Source organism: Centruroides sculpturatus, unplaced genomic scaffold (assembly GCF_000671375.1).
Source record: "Centruroides sculpturatus isolate CEXI.00-Female unplaced genomic scaffold, Cexi_2.0 scaffold332, whole genome shotgun sequence".
Lineage (NCBI taxonomy): Eukaryota > Metazoa > Arthropoda > Arachnida > Scorpiones > Buthidae > Centruroides > Centruroides sculpturatus.
In genome coordinates, this window is record NW_019384524.1 from 655,329 (window position 1) to 672,300 (window position 16,972).

General features: G+C 26.4%; 1 protein-coding gene across 1 annotated transcript in view; it reads left to right on the forward strand.

Annotated features, from left to right (window-relative positions):
- LOC111622838 (phosphatidylinositol 4-kinase type 2-beta-like) overlaps positions 1–16,972 on the forward strand; it is a 30,961-nt gene extending 13,989 nt beyond the window's left edge. Inside the window, exons 4-9 of the mRNA XM_023365262.1 lie at positions 5,707–5,860; positions 11,556–11,608; positions 13,000–13,093; positions 14,649–14,782; positions 14,907–14,966; positions 16,476–16,972. Coding sequence (XP_023221030.1) covers positions 5,707–5,860; positions 11,556–11,608; positions 13,000–13,093; positions 14,649–14,782; positions 14,907–14,966; positions 16,476–16,640 — 660 coding nt within the window. The 3' untranslated portion in view covers positions 16,641–16,972. The remainder of the gene's footprint in view (positions 1–5,706; positions 5,861–11,555; positions 11,609–12,999; positions 13,094–14,648; positions 14,783–14,906; positions 14,967–16,475) is intronic.

Here is a 16,972-nt window from a genome sequence, read left to right on the forward strand (position 1 = left end):
TTTTGTCCTTTCTCATCTTTCCCTCCTTTTCCGAAATTTGGGTCTATAATCCTTTGAGTCACAACTCCAGCTTTATTTAGTAATCCTTCCGCATTCACACATCTCCAAGTACAGTATTTGAAAATATTTTTTTTCCACTCAAAAATAAAATATGAATAAAGGTTTACGGCTTTGTGAAACTTCTTTTTTGAGTTTATGCCATTAAAATAAATAAATAATAATAAATTAAAACATTTGTCTGGTTTTGTTTACACGTTTATTGGGCCGCATTGGAACTTGCCTTGGGCCGCATGCGGCCCGCGGGCCGAGGGTTGGACACCCCTGCTCTAGATGTTGCATATAACAAGATATTAATACTAATAAATTAATAAAAAAAAACACTAGTTTAATACACCTAAACACAAAAAAAAAAATCAGTAAATAATGAATATATTTCCTGGAAAACAAGGAAATATATTCATTATTTGCTACAAATTTCTTTAAAACATTTCTATATAACAAGGCAGACAAGTAGCCTCAAACAAAAAGTTGACTCCACCAATAAAAACTATTGTTTGCTAAGGTTGTTGAAGAAAGACAACATATTAGGACATTTTATTCTTTCTTCTGATTTGTGAATATTTTTTTATTTTTATTATTAACTTTGGCCATTTCATTTATTAATTAATGTATTATTAATTGAAATATTTTAAAAACTCATTTATTGTTAGTGGTGAATTTAGTTTGCGATTTAATTTTTCTTTTGCGTGCTTCCTTGTTTTATCATGGAGGGTATAGCACATAAACCCTTTTGCAGCAGAATGAAAAAAGATTTTTCACATCATCTAATTCTGTGACAAGGAAGCTGAAAATAGCAATTTTATCATTCCTGTTGCACATTTTACAAAGCACGTAAACGAGATTGCTGGAGTATCATTTTCAACAATAAAAAAATAATAATAATAATTGCCAGGAAGCAGGCCATGAAGATGAACCAAATTTTACTTCATTGATAGAGTTTAAAAAATTCTGGCATTAGATTGTATTGATTAGGCAATGTTGATTGTGACATGATTAGAAGAATAATCCATGGTTTCTATATCAAAGAGAAGAAAATCCTATTGATTCCTAAATTACTGCCTGTTGTAAAAGAGAAGTTCAATTTTCCTTGAGATAAACTGACATAATACATAAAAGTCTTTTTCTTCTTCCAAAAGCAGTCTTTCTACATGTAAATGTTCCCGTCCATATCAGAAAAAATACCACCTCTATTTTACAAATAGATCAGTTTAACGTGTGCATGCCTGCTTGCTTTCATGGTCTTGGCTAAGTTGGCCGGATAATATCTTAGACCAACATCAGCTTATATACACAAAATGTTTGAAAAATAAAACATCTATTATAAATTTATTATAAATTCAATGATAATATATAAATTATAAATAAAAAAATATACTGTACATGTTATTTTCAATGTATATTTAAACTAAAATAAAAGTAGTAATAGAATATTTTAAACAGAAACATAATAAAGTATTTAAGCTCCCTTTTAGTTGAATAAGTATAATTATTATTTACTCATAAAATCATTTAGCATTCTTTATTGTGTTACAAGTGAAGGAAACAATTTAAACAAGATAAAATGTTTTTTTGAAACTTGTATGTCTCACAAGGAGATGGCATGATGTTGGGGTCATCAATTTTGATTGAACTCAGTGACGATTTAGTGCTTCCCCCAACAACTGGCATGTGGCCAGTAAGGCGCACTACTCAAAATTAAATGAGAAAATTGAGGTTGAAAATTTGCATAATTACTTAAAACCTTTAGAATTTCCATCATTTGTAGGTTGGCCAGTGCTTGGTGAGGTGTGCCAATTCAATGATTAAGAGGTTGGTGTTTCAAATCTTATTGGTATTAACAAAATTTTTTTTAAAACTATAAATTAACTCTCCTAAACCTTATAACTCCAGTAATAAACATTTAATAGCAAACTAACATTTTCAACCGTACATTCGGTCTTCTTCAGGTTTAAAAAACCAGTTATATTCGAACATGTGAATGCATAGAACAAAAATTATTTTCAGAATTTTTGTTCTATGCATTCACATGTTCGAATATAACTGGTTTTTTAAACCTGAAGAAGACCGAATGTACGGTTGAAAATGTTAGTTTGCTATTAAATGTTTATTACTGGAGTTATAAGGTTTAGGAGAGTTAATTTATAGTTTTAAAAAAAATTTTGTTAATACCAATAAGATTTGAAACACCAACCTCTTAATCATTGAATTGGCACACCTCACCAAGCACTGGCCAACCTACAAATGATGGAAATTCTAAAGGTTTTAAGTAATTATGCAAATTTTCAACCTCAATTTTCTCATTTAATTTTGAGTAGTGTGCCTTACTGGCCACATGCCAGTTGTTGGGGGAAGCACTAAATCGTCACTGAGTTCAATCAAAATTGATGACCCCAACATCATGCCATCTCCTTGTGAGACATACAAGTTTCAAAAAAACATTTTATCTTGTTTAAATTGATTCCTTCATTTGTAACACAATAAAGAATGCTAAATGATTTTATGAGTAAATAATAATTATACTTATTCAACTAAAAGGGAGCTTAAATACTTTATTATGTTTCTGTTTAAAATATTCTATTACTACTTTTATTTTAGTTTAAATATACATTGAAAATAACATGTACAGTATATTTTTTTATTTATAATTTATATATTATCATTGAATTTATAATAAATTTATAATAGATGTTTTATTTTTCAAACATTTTGTGTATATAAGCTGATGTTGGTCTAAGATATTATCCGGCCAACTTAGCCAAGACCATGAAAGCAAGCAGGCATGCACACGTTAAACTGATCTATTTGTAAAATAGAGGTGGTATTTTTTCTGATATGGACGGGAACATTTACATGTAGAAAGACTGCTTTTGGAAGAAGAAAAAGACTTTTATGTATTATGTCAGTTTATCTCAAGGAAAATTGAACTTCTCTTTTACAACAGGCAGTAATTTAGGAATCAATAGGATTTTCTTCTCTTTGATATAGAAACCATGGATTATTCTTCTAATCATGTCACAATCAACATTGCCTAATCAATACAATCTAATGCCAGAATTTTTTAAACTCTATCAATGAAGTAAAATTTGGTTCATCTTCATGGCCTGCTTCCTGGCAATTATTATTATTATTTTTTTATTGTTGAAAATGATACTCCAGCAATCTCGTTTACGTGCTTTGTAAAATGTGCAACAGGAATGATAAAATTGCTATTTTCAGCTTCCTTGTCACAGAATTAGATGATGTGAAAAATCTTTTTTCATTCTGCTGCAAAAGGGTTTATGTGCTATACCCTCCATGATAAAACAAGGAAGCACGCAAAAGAAAAATTAAATCGCAAACTAAATTCACCACTAACAATAAATGAGTTTTTAAAATATTTCAATTAATAATACATTAATTAATAAATGAAATGGCCAAAGTTAATAATAAAAATAAAAAAATATTCACAAATCAGAAGAAAGAATAAAATGTCCTAATATGTTGTCTTTCTTCAACAACCTTAGCAAACAATAGTTTTTATTGGTGGAGTCAACTTTTTGTTTGAGGCTACTTGTCTGCCTTGTTATATAGAAATGTTTTAAAGAAATTTGTAGCAAATAATGAATATATTTCCTTGTTTTCCAGGAAATATATTCATTATTTACTGATTTTTTTTTTTGTGTTTAGGTGTATTAAACTAGTGTTTTTTTTTATTAATTTATTAGTATTAATATCTTGTTATATGCAACATCTAGAGCAGGGGTGTCCAACCCTCGGCCCGCGGGCCGCATGCGGCCCAAGGCAAGTTCCAATGCGGCCCAATAAACGTGTAAACAAAACCAGACAAATGTTTTAATTTATTATTATTTATTTATTTTAATGGCATAAACTCAAAAAAGAAGTTTCACAAAGCCGTAAACCTTTATTCATATTTTATTTTTGAGTGGAAAAAAAATATTTTCAAATACTGTACTTGGAGATGTGTGAATGCGGAAGGATTACTAAATAAAGCTGGAGTTGTGACTCAAAGGATTATAGACCCAAATTTGGGAAAAGGAGGGAAAGATGAGAAAGGACAAAAGATGTAGTAGTGAGAAACGTTAAATAGATCTTCTGTTAAGCAAATATGGACCCGTAATTTTTCAACCTTTTTCACTTCTTTATCTTTTGTCCTTTGCCTCTTTTTCCCCGCACTTGGGTCTATAATCCTTTGATTCACAACTCCAGCTTTATTTAGTATTTCTTCCAACGTTGCAAGATTTGGCTACATTGGGCCAAATGTGGCTACTTTTTTTTGTTTGACGTAAAAAATATCATTTGGCGCTTTGGCTACTTTTTCGGCTACATATTATTTATAATTATATTAATTGAATAAAAATGCACTTTAAAATGGTGTTTCGTCGCTTTTTATTAATTAGAGACCCAAATAAAACAAATATTTGTGTTTTTCAAATAAATTTTCTTTAGTCTCTTTTATAATAAATGAATTTATCTATTTCTAAGTAAAAATTGAAAGTGTCTGTAGAAATACTTTTTTAAAATATCCTTTTTTCTTGATAAGGTTTTAATACTTATTATTATAATCTAGACATGTTAATTTTTAAATATACTTATATATTGGGCCACAAGTATATATTATATATATTTGTGGCCCAAAACTCCTTCTTCCAATGCGGCCCAGAGAAACAAAAAGGTTGGACACCCCTGATCTAGAGGAACACTGAATGAAATTTAGTTTCGTGTACATAATTGTTTTCATACATCATTATTATGTTTAATTAAGTTAGCAAAATATTATTTTGTTAAAAGATCTTTTAGAAATTTATTAAAAATTCAGTTGTTTTATATTTTATTTAAATCTTTATTTATATTGTATTTTGTTTATATTTTTTAGGTAATTATAGTTTGTATGTATAGTTTTTTAGTAGGATAAATAGCCTATGTCAGTACATTTATTTTTTCAGATAATTTTTAAGAAATGTATTTAGATCAAGTGTTTTTGTAGAAGAACAATGAAAATTATTATAGGTATTTACTGTATATTAATTTCTTTCAAAAGTTCAAAAATATTTTCAGTCTTCAAATAAAATTTTAAAAAAGTATTATTTAGTAATAGCAAAATTAATATTTAGCATTATTTTTGTACTCTTTCTGCTCTTTGGACACTAATAGGACCTTTTTAACATGCTCATTATGGGTTTGGCCAGATTCGTAATACAGACTACCAGTTGGTGAGGTATGGTATCCCAACATATTCAGGACAGATCACCAACAGAAAAACTCCTGGGATTGTCTGCCTTGATTATTCAGTTTCAAGTAGCAGACCGACATCTTTATAGTCAATTGTTAACATTTTAGAATTACCATAGTATATTGTACAAAATATTTAGAAATTAAATATATACAAAATGACTTTATACAAAATAAAATTTATCTATTTATGCATATTTTTTTCATGTCATATTATTGAAGGTTTGATTAAATCATAATTTGTTTAATTAATCTAATAATGGATACCAAATTTGTTATGAAAGTAATTTATATGAAGTAATTTTATTCTTAGAAAATGAATGACAATCTTTAAATATATTTGTCATTAAATTTTTGAATTTGAATAAAACAGTTCTTTTGGTTTAATTTATCTATATGTTTATTTGAACAATTTAGGTAGGATCATTTCAGCTTTTTGTAGAAGGTTACAAAGATGCTGATTATTGGTTAAAAAAATTTGAATGTGAACCATTACCTGAAGAATTGCAGCATCAGTTCCAATTACAGTTTGAACGTCTTGTTGTATTAGATTACATAATCCGAAATACAGGTAAATCTTTAACTCTGTTTATTTTAAAAATAACTCTACATTGTGTATGTGCATATACAGTGGGTGATCGGTTAACGAACATAATCCGTTCCAAGATTTTGTTCGCTATCCGAATTGTTCGTTAACCGATTATCGATTTACCGTAGGTTTTAATGGGAATTTAATTAATTCATTCTGGAGACCTTAAAAAATAAAAATTATATACCTTCTTACTACGTTTATTTATATGTAATAAGTTAATAAAACTACATACATACACAGTATTGCGTTTTTATTAGTCATGTTTTTTCCATTTGAAAAGGTTAAAGAATCTGTCTAATGTCGATTGCTTTTCTCTCTTCATGATTTTTCGTAAGTAATTAATAGCATTGTAATTGTAGAGGTCCCCAAGCCTCAACATGGTTTGGATGCCATTCTAAGACCGTTGTTCTGACATCCTCCCACTTCTATAAAGGATCTTTAATTACAGATATCGACATTAATCCTCTTTTTCAGAAGAAAACATATCTTGCCGAGTTTCTTGGTGTTCTTCATTCAAAAGTTCTAGGCGTTCTTCTGTCGTCAGATCCGTTTCAGGTTCCATTACGAACTCTTCGATGTTCTTTATTTCTCAGAAGTGATTTTTGTTACTGCTTTAGCTGCTGGAGTCTTTTTGATTATACAGCATTTTTCTTAAATAAGATTGAACTGAGGTCTACTGTAGACCTGTTTATTCCATATTGCCCAGCAACATTAGGTATCTTCTGTCCACTCTCTACCTTTGCTGTTATACTCTCATCTTTCGAAAAGAAAAATAGACGCAAAACTTAATGAGTGTCTACCCGACAGTCTTGCGAATACACAAAAGAATTGTTTTGCCAGAAAAATAAAAGGCTGAAATTACAAGGGAGGATTTCAAAGTTCGGAGGAATACTATCCGATCGGCTTGAGCGTCGATGTCGATGTCTTCCACACTCCGAAAAGTTTCGAATTGTTGCCCGAAGACAAGGGAAGACCAATCGGTATTCATTATTTTACGTCGTTTCTTCTTGTATTTGTTCTGTGGGGTGTTCATTATTCGATCATGTGTTTGTTGTCCGAACATAAAAATCTTTTGCGAAAGTGTTCGTTATCCGATCTGTTCGTTAACCGATCACCCACTGTACTTAGATATCTCTTATTTAATACATTCTGCCAAGAAGCTCATTAATTTGTGTTAACATAAATGGAAGAACGTTCTATTTTTATCTGTTAGTTATTTTTGTTTTAATTATGGTTAGTTACACTAAATAGTTCAAAAAGTAATAAATGTTTTATGAATCTTTTTATTAAAATGATTTAATGAATTATAACACAATAGATATAGATATATAGATATGCTGATTTTTCGTGAGTTTATGGTATGAGAAGAGTAAAAAATTATTTCAGATTCTTTTATTATAAAAAAATAACTGCATTATTGCAGTTATTTTTTTACAATAAAAGAATCTGAAATACTCTTCTTATCTCCATTTTACCTACAAAATTTATTTATAAGAATTCATGAAATTATCACAACTCTTCTCATACCATAAACTCATGAAAAATCAGCATACTGTTCTAAAATATTCATGGATTTATTATAGAATAAAAAATCATTTTAAAATTTTAATACTTGACACTATTTGTGATTTATTGACTTCTTGCTTGAGTGGCAGCATGGGATGGAAGTTGTGTCATGATATTCATCTGTTAAAGCTAGCTGAAGCAGCTAGTTATCCTGAAATAACAAAAAATGACATTGAACTCATGCTGGATGAAGCATATGCCAATTTGGAGAATATCATCAGTTGTATTATAGCAAACTTATGCTAAACAGGATAATAGTAAACTCAAGGTGTTTTATAGTTAACTTGTAAATTTAAAACTTTTTAAATGCTTTTTGTTACTAAAAGAATACTAGAAGTGCTTATAAATTGTATTACCATAAATTACACTGGTGAAATTTATTGAATATGAGTCCCCAAAAAGTAAATTAAAAATACACTGAAATTTTTATTATTATTGTTAAGTGGCTTTTTTTTATTTTAAGTATTTGTTTTTACTTTTTAATATGCTAGAATTATCCATATCAATATTATCAGTATTAATTATCTTTGAGAAATTTCTCATTCCTATTAATATTTAATCATTTCAAGATTCGGATAGTTCACTAAAAAAAAAGGGTTAAAATCTTTGTCATATTTATCTAAAAAATTAAAAATAAACCTCTAAATCTCTATTCTAAAAATAAAGATTTAATTAATTAATTTTAGTTGCTACAAAATATGTATTAAATATGAATATTCAGATAAATAGATTGCAGTGATACATAATTAATTTGTTAAAATTTTCATATTAATTATATAGAGTGGAAACTTGATTATCCAAATGGGTCTTTCAAAAAAAAAAAAAAATAATTTTGTATAATCTAGAAACTTGTTTGTTTGTGTTTTGTGGCATCAAGCACTGTGCATTTAAAGTTTCATTAACTATCAATACAGTAATTGCATTACAGTATTTAAATTAAGTTAATTTACTCAAAATCTAATGCAATGTTTTGTATATGACCTAGTTTTGCAGCACTACAGTTGACAGGTGACATAGTAATTTTCGGTTACATGGAGAGTTTGGTCTCTGTGTATTATACTCTGTGGTATGTAGAACATTTTTTTTTTTTTTACCATTTCAGGTAATCAAGTTTCTACCGTATATTTTTGTGGTGACTTGAGAGCTTGCTATTTAATTTCTAATTTTAACTTTTATTGGCAAAAACTAAATGTGTTTTTTGAAGTACATTCAATAGTTTACAGTGATTGTGTGATTTCTCTAGAATTTATAATATATATAACATTACAATGATGTTATTTATAACATTGAATAGAACAAAAATAAAAAATCTTTAGTAGTAAATTCCATATGATGATAACTTTAAAGAATGTTCTTTAAGAATATTATTAAGATTATTTTGATACTTTGATTTGATATAAAACACGTTTTTAGATATCATGCAAATTTAAAGTTGTCTGCAACAATTTGTAATTATATAACATTATACTTAAAATAAATTATCCATTAACAATTGTTATTGTTAGCTGCAGTTTTGTTACTGGAAGTTATTAATTGTAGTAAGTTCAGTGTGCTGTAGAACAGTTAAAAACTAAATTAATATTAATAACTAATCAGTTTTTAACTGATTAAAAAGTTATTTGTGATTTATTGTCTTCTTGCTTGAGTGGTAGCATGGGATGGAAGTTCTGTCATTTAACTGACAAAGAATTTTGAGATGGCACTATTGATTAAGCAATTACAGGAAAGAGATAACATTGTAAACTTGTCATTAAACTTCTTTTTTTTTTTTGTTTTGTTTTAAGATAAAACAACATAATACTAATATTTTATTCATTAAAAGTAAAAGAAAAAAAAGTTAAACTTAATGCAATGGAAAGTAAAAATAATAAATATGAGACAATATAAGAACAATATTTAAATTTAAATTATTTTATTAGACATATGGCAGTCGTGCATCTTAAGTTTATGTTGTCCAAAAATGGTGTTTGACGTCACAAATGGAATTCTGACAGCTTTATTATCATAATGGAGTTTAGGGATAGCTAAAAGTTTATCTTCATGGAAATTGAACATATGGCTAATCTTAACTATTGTTATATAGTGAACTCCCATATAACATGACAAAAAATACTTCTAGGCCTAGGTTTAAACTTGCATAAAATTGTGTGATAATACAGTTTCAATAACACTATTTCCTATAACACATAATGTATCCCCCTGCATTGTATGGGACTCTTCTGTATAGATAATATCAGTTATTGCCATTAGTATGTGCAGGGTATTAGGCATCCATTTTTGATGAAATGTCATTAGACTGAGACACTGTCAACTGGGTAATGGTGAGTAGGTGATGGACATCTGGGCAACAACATAAGAGATGAACAATAGATAAAATACAAATTTTTTGTTTTCTTTATAAAAAAAATGCCAATCTTTTCTATTGATCTACTAAATAATAATCTTTAAATTACAAGTTAAAGAACAATTTTGTAATTAATAAACATATTTATACATATTGCATAGTTTATTTATTTATTTATTTTTACAAGTAAATAGAAAAGTTTCAAAGAACAATTGATATCTATCCACAAAATTAACAAATATACATAAAAACAAAGACAACAATTTACATAAAATTAAAAATACATTATATTATACACTAATTACAATATAAATTAAAACAAAATGTATAAAAGTTCTCTGAAAGAATTTATTTTTGAAGAACTGCTTTTCTTTGATGTGCTTTGTTAAGTGTTCTGACATAAAATAATTAATGAGCTATGGTATGTTATTCCAAAACATTTATTTTTCCTAAGTTGGAAATAACTTGTAACTCATAATTTGTAACTTACAACTTGTACTTTGTAAATCTTAACCATATTTATATTTATACCATATATATTTTACCAATATTTACAAATAAATAAATAAATAGTATGTGCCAAATTGTATGCTTGCTAAGTGGGCAAAAATTTTCAAGTTTCTGTTGCTCAGATGACTGTAATATATATAACATTACAATGATGTTATTTATAACATTGAATAGAACAAAAATAAAAAATCTTTAGTAGTAAATTCCATATGATGATAACTTTAAAGAATGTTCTTTAAGAATATTATTAAGATTATTTTGATACTTTGATTTGATATAAAACACGTTTTTAGATATCATGCAAATTTAAAGTTGTCTGCAACAATTTGTAATTATATAACATTATACTTAAAATAAATTATCCATTAACAATTGTTATTGTTAGCTGCAGTTTTGTTACTGGAAGTTATTAATTGTAGTAAGTTCAGTGTGCTGTAGAACAGTTAAAAACTAAATTAATATTAATAACTAATCAGTTTTTAACTGATTAAAAAGTTATTTGTGATTTATTGTCTTCTTGCTTGAGTGGTAGCATGGGATGGAAGTTCTGTCATTTAACTGACAAAGAATTTTGAGATGGCACTATTGATTAAGCAATTACAGGAAAGAGATAACATTGTAAACTTGTCATTAAACTTCTTTTTTTTTTTTTTTTTNCCAAATTGTATGCTTGCTAAGTGGGCAAAAATTTTCAAGTTTCTGTTGCTCAGATGACTGTCACCCACTTGTCTACTGTCTATTGTGAATCAACCAGTTGTCATGTACCCATTAGACTGTCCCTATCTACACTATATTTATTGTTATATAATTTAAATAATTATCTCTAAGAATAAATTGCTTCTTTTAATGTATAGGAACAGTAGTCATTTATAATTGTTGAAAAATTTTAAAATAATGTAATATTATAACAAATTATTCTTCACATCAGTTTAAATTGATTAATTATATAGTATTTCATTGATATCTTAAAACTTATTTATAAACCTTCTTACATTTCCATATTATGGATATATTGTTGATATAATAAAACTTTGTCATTACACTTTCTTCACAGTCATAAATACTGTGGTCTCAATGAAATTAAGAATTAGTTTGGTATACATCCCTTGTCAAAATTTTTTCTGTTATGTTTATTTACAGTATATGTACAGTACAATATAATACATGTATATTGTAATAATTGTTTTTTTTATAAATTTTTAAAAAGTTTTCATAAGTTTATTAAATAGTCATTTATAAACAATTTTTTTCCAGATAGAGGAAATGATAATTGGCTAATAAGATATACAAAACCTGAAAATATTGAGGTAGGGTTCTCTTTCTTAATTTAAAATATATTTTGAAATAACTGTTATGAAATGTTGTTAATATAAAGAAATACTTTAGAAATTTGTTTAACAATGAAATAGTTTCAGATATCCAGAAATCACAAGAAATTTCAAATTCTAGGACCATTTTTTTTTTCTAATTCCTGTAATGTCTTCAAGAAGATTCTACTTCTTATATTCTATGGTTTCCAAAAACATTCAAATGTTCAAAAGTCTGTTCCCATGAACATTCAAAAATAAATTTAATATTTTTTTGGCGTTTTTAATGTTTGAAAATCTGTTCTTGGAGGTTTTTTAAAAGTGTTCAAAGATCTGTTGTTTGTTTGGAATGTTTTTGGAGACTGTTGAAGATAAATGGAATCTTTGTGAAAATAGAGATAATGGCTTCTTCAGTTTCATAATTGTTGTTATTTCTTGATTTAACATGGAGTAATTTTTTTCTGTGTTGCGAGTTTCAAATATGCATTCCAATCAATTTATTTTATATTTTAAAGATGAACGTAATACATTGCATTCATTAATGCTCATTAGAATTTACCTCACAGTAATCATGTAATAACAATACTTGAATTAAATATAGTAGAACATTTGTATTTATAGGGTGGGTTATGTTTTACAAAACCACAAATGCAGAAGTTAAAAATATGGAAAAGAAAAATACACTGAAAAAATAATAAAAGGAATTGAAAAATATGGTTAGAAAATAAAACTACATTTTTATATGAAGAAATTTTTGCTACAGTATTTCAAATATCTTCTTTTTCTTAATGTATCTTATGGTAGATTCATTTAAAACAAAAACATGAGCTAGTATAGTTGCTGAATTTTTTCTCATTAAATGATGTAGCACTTTAATTTTGTTTTTTAGGGACACCACATTCTCTGGATTTTTTGATATTTTACCACTGAAGTCTTTTTATTTAAAGTGATATTCTTCATTTCTGAAGATAAAACAAGAAGTATAGTATAATGCTGACATTTACCATCCACACTAATAAAAAAAAAAAATTATAGTTAGTGCACATGTTTAAAATAAGCAAGAAACTATAAAATAATTTCCATTAGCATTGTCTAATGGTTAACACAATTTTGAAATGTTTAAGATAAAAATATTAAAAATTATTTTTGTTTTTTTATCCATTGTTTTCGTGATTTTGTTAATTCTTCAGCAAGTTAGTTTCGTGAGTATGAAAAATGGTTGAAAAATACTGAATTGTGAAATTTACAAATATGACTTTATAAATTTATGGGAAATGTGAAATTGCACTTTCACATTTACATGTTAAAAAATTATTTCTTATAATTTTTAGAAAAATAATCTAAATAATATAATTTTTACAAAATAAACATATGTAAATTTTTTATTTTAGACTTGGACAACACAAAAACCTGCAGAAATAAAAATTGCTGCAATAGATAATGGACTATCATTTCCATTTAAACATCCAGATTCATGGAGAGCATGTAAGTAAAACATTCCAGGCTTTTGTTCACAGTTAATATCAAATAAATTGACAGAAACCAAATCAATTTATTTGCTTAATTTAATATTTTAAATTTTGATATAAATTCTGCTTAAATGATATATCTCAGAATACAAAATTATTTCCAAATTGAATTAGTAAGAATATAATTATTTTCAAAAATATAGAACTTGTTTCTGCATATTCATTCTTATTTTTTTAGCAGTCTTAGGTAATAGATCATGTTTTATATATTATAAGACTCAGAAAACAGAATTTATGAATCAGGTAAAAATTAAAAAAAAAAAAAAACTTTTGTAAATTTGAAATAAAACTCTATACCAAAATTTTAATAATTTAAACATTAATAGAATTAATTAAAAAAAATTATTTTATTATGTAGAATGTTTGCTTGTGTTATTAATAATATATAAGTTGTTCCATGTAAATTGCATATGCAAGTTTATCACATTTGCATTAAAAGTTAACAAAATCTGTAATTAAACTTTTGATGTTACAGCTTTTGGTATGTTATCACTTGGTTGATCAACTATCACAAAGAGCAACTTTTGATACTTTTGTTTTTTAACAATTATCTCACCATTAGTTAGTGTATTGCATGTAGAAATTCTAGAGATATTTTTATTTTGCCTGAAGAATCATATTAAACAATCTATGAAACAAAGTAGTTTAATTACATTTTCTAAATTGAAACTCTTAATATTGAATTTTAATCATTTACTTAATATGATATTATGAAATGTGAAGTAATACTGTAGTTAATTTATGCATGAATGAATTTCATTAACTTTGTGTGAATGAGGTAGAATGATCCACGCCACATTTTTAAATAAAACATTATATATATTAGAATTTGTTTTGTAACTTTGAATTTTAATTTACTAAAATTTTATAAAGCTTATCTTTAATTGAATCTGACAACTTTATTTTTATTAAGCCATAAATGTTGTTAGAATGTCATATTTCTGCCATTAGTTAAAAAATCTAAATTGAACAGTTTGAATTCAAAAAGAGAGATTTAATATGTATTTTTAAAGGATATTTCTAAGAAAATTCACATTTTTATGAAATTAATACATTTTTCATAAAAATTCACATTTCAGAAAAAGTGTTGAACTTTTTGATGATAAAGCCATGGTGTGCCAAAATGTTTCTGGTTTAATGAAGTCGTTTTATTTATTTGTTTTTTAATTTTGCTGAATGTTATATATAAATAGTACTATTATTTATGGAATTAACTTGAATGGCATGAAATTACTTTAAAATTTTTTACAATTTAAATTTATTGATGATTGTTCTGAATATTATAACTGAAAAACTCTTAACATATATATTTTAAATTTGAATGTTGAAATAATTAATTTTAAATCTAAAGATATATATTTTTTCAAATTTTATAAAAATAAGTTATATAGTATAAAGCAAAATAATAAACCTGAAAATATTAATAAAATTAATTTCTTTAATAAATGTTATTGTTCTTATTATTCATCTACATTTTAATTTTATGAAAATGCTGTTTTTTTTATCTACAGATCCTTATCATTGGGCTTGGTTACCAAATGCCAAAGTGCCATTTTCTAATGAAACTCGTGATTTAATTCTGCCTAAAATCTCAGATATGAATTTTGTTCAAGAACTTTGTGATGATTTATTAGAATTATTTAAGGTAAAATTAATATAAACTAAAATTAAATAATTCCTAAAATATGACTATAGAAAATTAAAAACTTAAATTGTTTTTCTGTTTTAATTAACGTATACATTTATTATTATTATTATTATTACTACAGACAGATAAAGGATTTGATGCACAAATATTTGAAAGGCAAATGTCTGTGATGAGAGGACAAGTAAGAATTTTATTCTATTTTTTCTCCTTGTTGCAAAATTATTTTATTTTATGTATAAATGTATTTTATTTTATTTCACTTGTCTCCATTTTATTGGAAATTATAGTCTGCTATAGAGCAAAACTTCAATGTCAATCAATGGGTTACAACTAGGGTTTGGCAAAACTGTAAATTTGAGACTCAGTGAGTCCATTTAGATACTATATATAGGTTTCTATTTATTGAACTTTGGTATCTATGATACATTCGAGCAACAAAAAATATGTATATTTTAATAAAATCCAAATAAAATATTTTTGTCTAGTTTACTTACTTTTTATTTAGGCCTATTTATTGAGATTTCATACATTTAGTAAATACAATTAATTTATAAAATTCATATCATATCTCATAGTTTCAATTAATCACTAAAGCATATCTCATAGTTTCAATTAATTAAAGAGGGGTTTTTCAAACCCCTCTTTAATTAATTGAAACTATGAGATATGCTTTAATGGAGTATATCAACAACTGTTACATAGCTTTCAAATACTTTCAGTTATCTCAGTCATCCGTAGGAAAGTAATTGAAAGCTACATAAAAGTTATCTTGTAAAGCATATCTCATTGTTTTAAAGTTTAAGTAAAATATTTAGTGTATTTATAGTAAAGTTTTAGTTTTTTTTTATTTTTTTACTCTTTCCTCCCTATTTTTTCACAGCTATTATTTGGTCAGGCCCACTGTAAGATGGCTGGATAGTGAAGGATGGGATCAATTTATCCAGATCAAAATTCTCATGAAAAATTCCTGGAGAGTTACTAATGCTGGACTCAATCCCTGGGTCCTCACAGCAGTAGGCTGACATCTTAACCACCTTGCCCATCCAGCCTTCCATCTTTTGATTTGAGACTACCTTGAAAGAATTAGCAAACTTTTGACTTCTTTGGTGTTTTTTTTTATTTCTGTCTGTATTTTATTTGTTAAATCTTTACAAAATAAATAAATGAGCATAAAATACATGCTTATACTTTGCAAACAGTGTTTCTGGATTTGAAAAAATTCTTTTGATTATTTGTTTATTTTCTGAATCTGTTGCAATTTCTTTTTATAGTTTGGACTATTTTTAACTCTGCCTTACCAAGTCTCAAATCAACATTGTGTTGTGCAAGTTGTAATGTCAGTATTGTAAATGTGATGACAAAACTAAGCTAGTTGTATTTAGACTAAACCTGCTAGTTGTATTTAGACTAAACCTGCTACTTGTATTTTATCTTTACTAATTATGTTTTGTTTTCTTACATCTTTACTAATAATGCTTTGACAATTTCTATTTAGTGCTGTTAAAATATGTAAGTTTTAGATTGTTAGAATGAGTGTAAAGTCTGAGTAAAAGAGAACAAGATTCAACAATTAATTAGAACGAAAAACCTTAGTTATAGAATAAAAAATAAATTTGTAATATGGAAGAACATATTAATTTTTTTAAAATTTCATAATCAGATATTTATATTATCTGCTTTTTATTTACAGATTTTAAATTTAACGCAGGCCTTAAAAGAAGCACAATCTCCAATTGGGCTTGTACAAATGCCATCAGTTGTTGTTGAGCGTGGTTCATTCAATGAAGATGATAAAATTCAGAGAGGATTTAGACCAACACTTTCTGAAAAATATCCAATATTTTCATGGTGTTAATAATTTTTATATAAAGACTATCACAATATCATAGCTTTGACTATCAAGCTTACAATAATTCTGAATTACTTTTCAATACTGCATTAATTTTTATGGCAGCATTTAGTTCATTTTTCAATATACATTTTTCATTCTAATAAATTATTAAGTAACACTTACAATATTATACTTATTATCTGTTGTTTATTTGTTCATTTGCATTTATTGTATGGTTTCTGCCATATTGAAACAAAATGTTTTTAAAGTACTAGTAACTAAGTAACACTTTATAATTTGAATTTGTTTAGTAACTATAACTTATTCAAATTTTTATGTATAATTACAGAAAACTG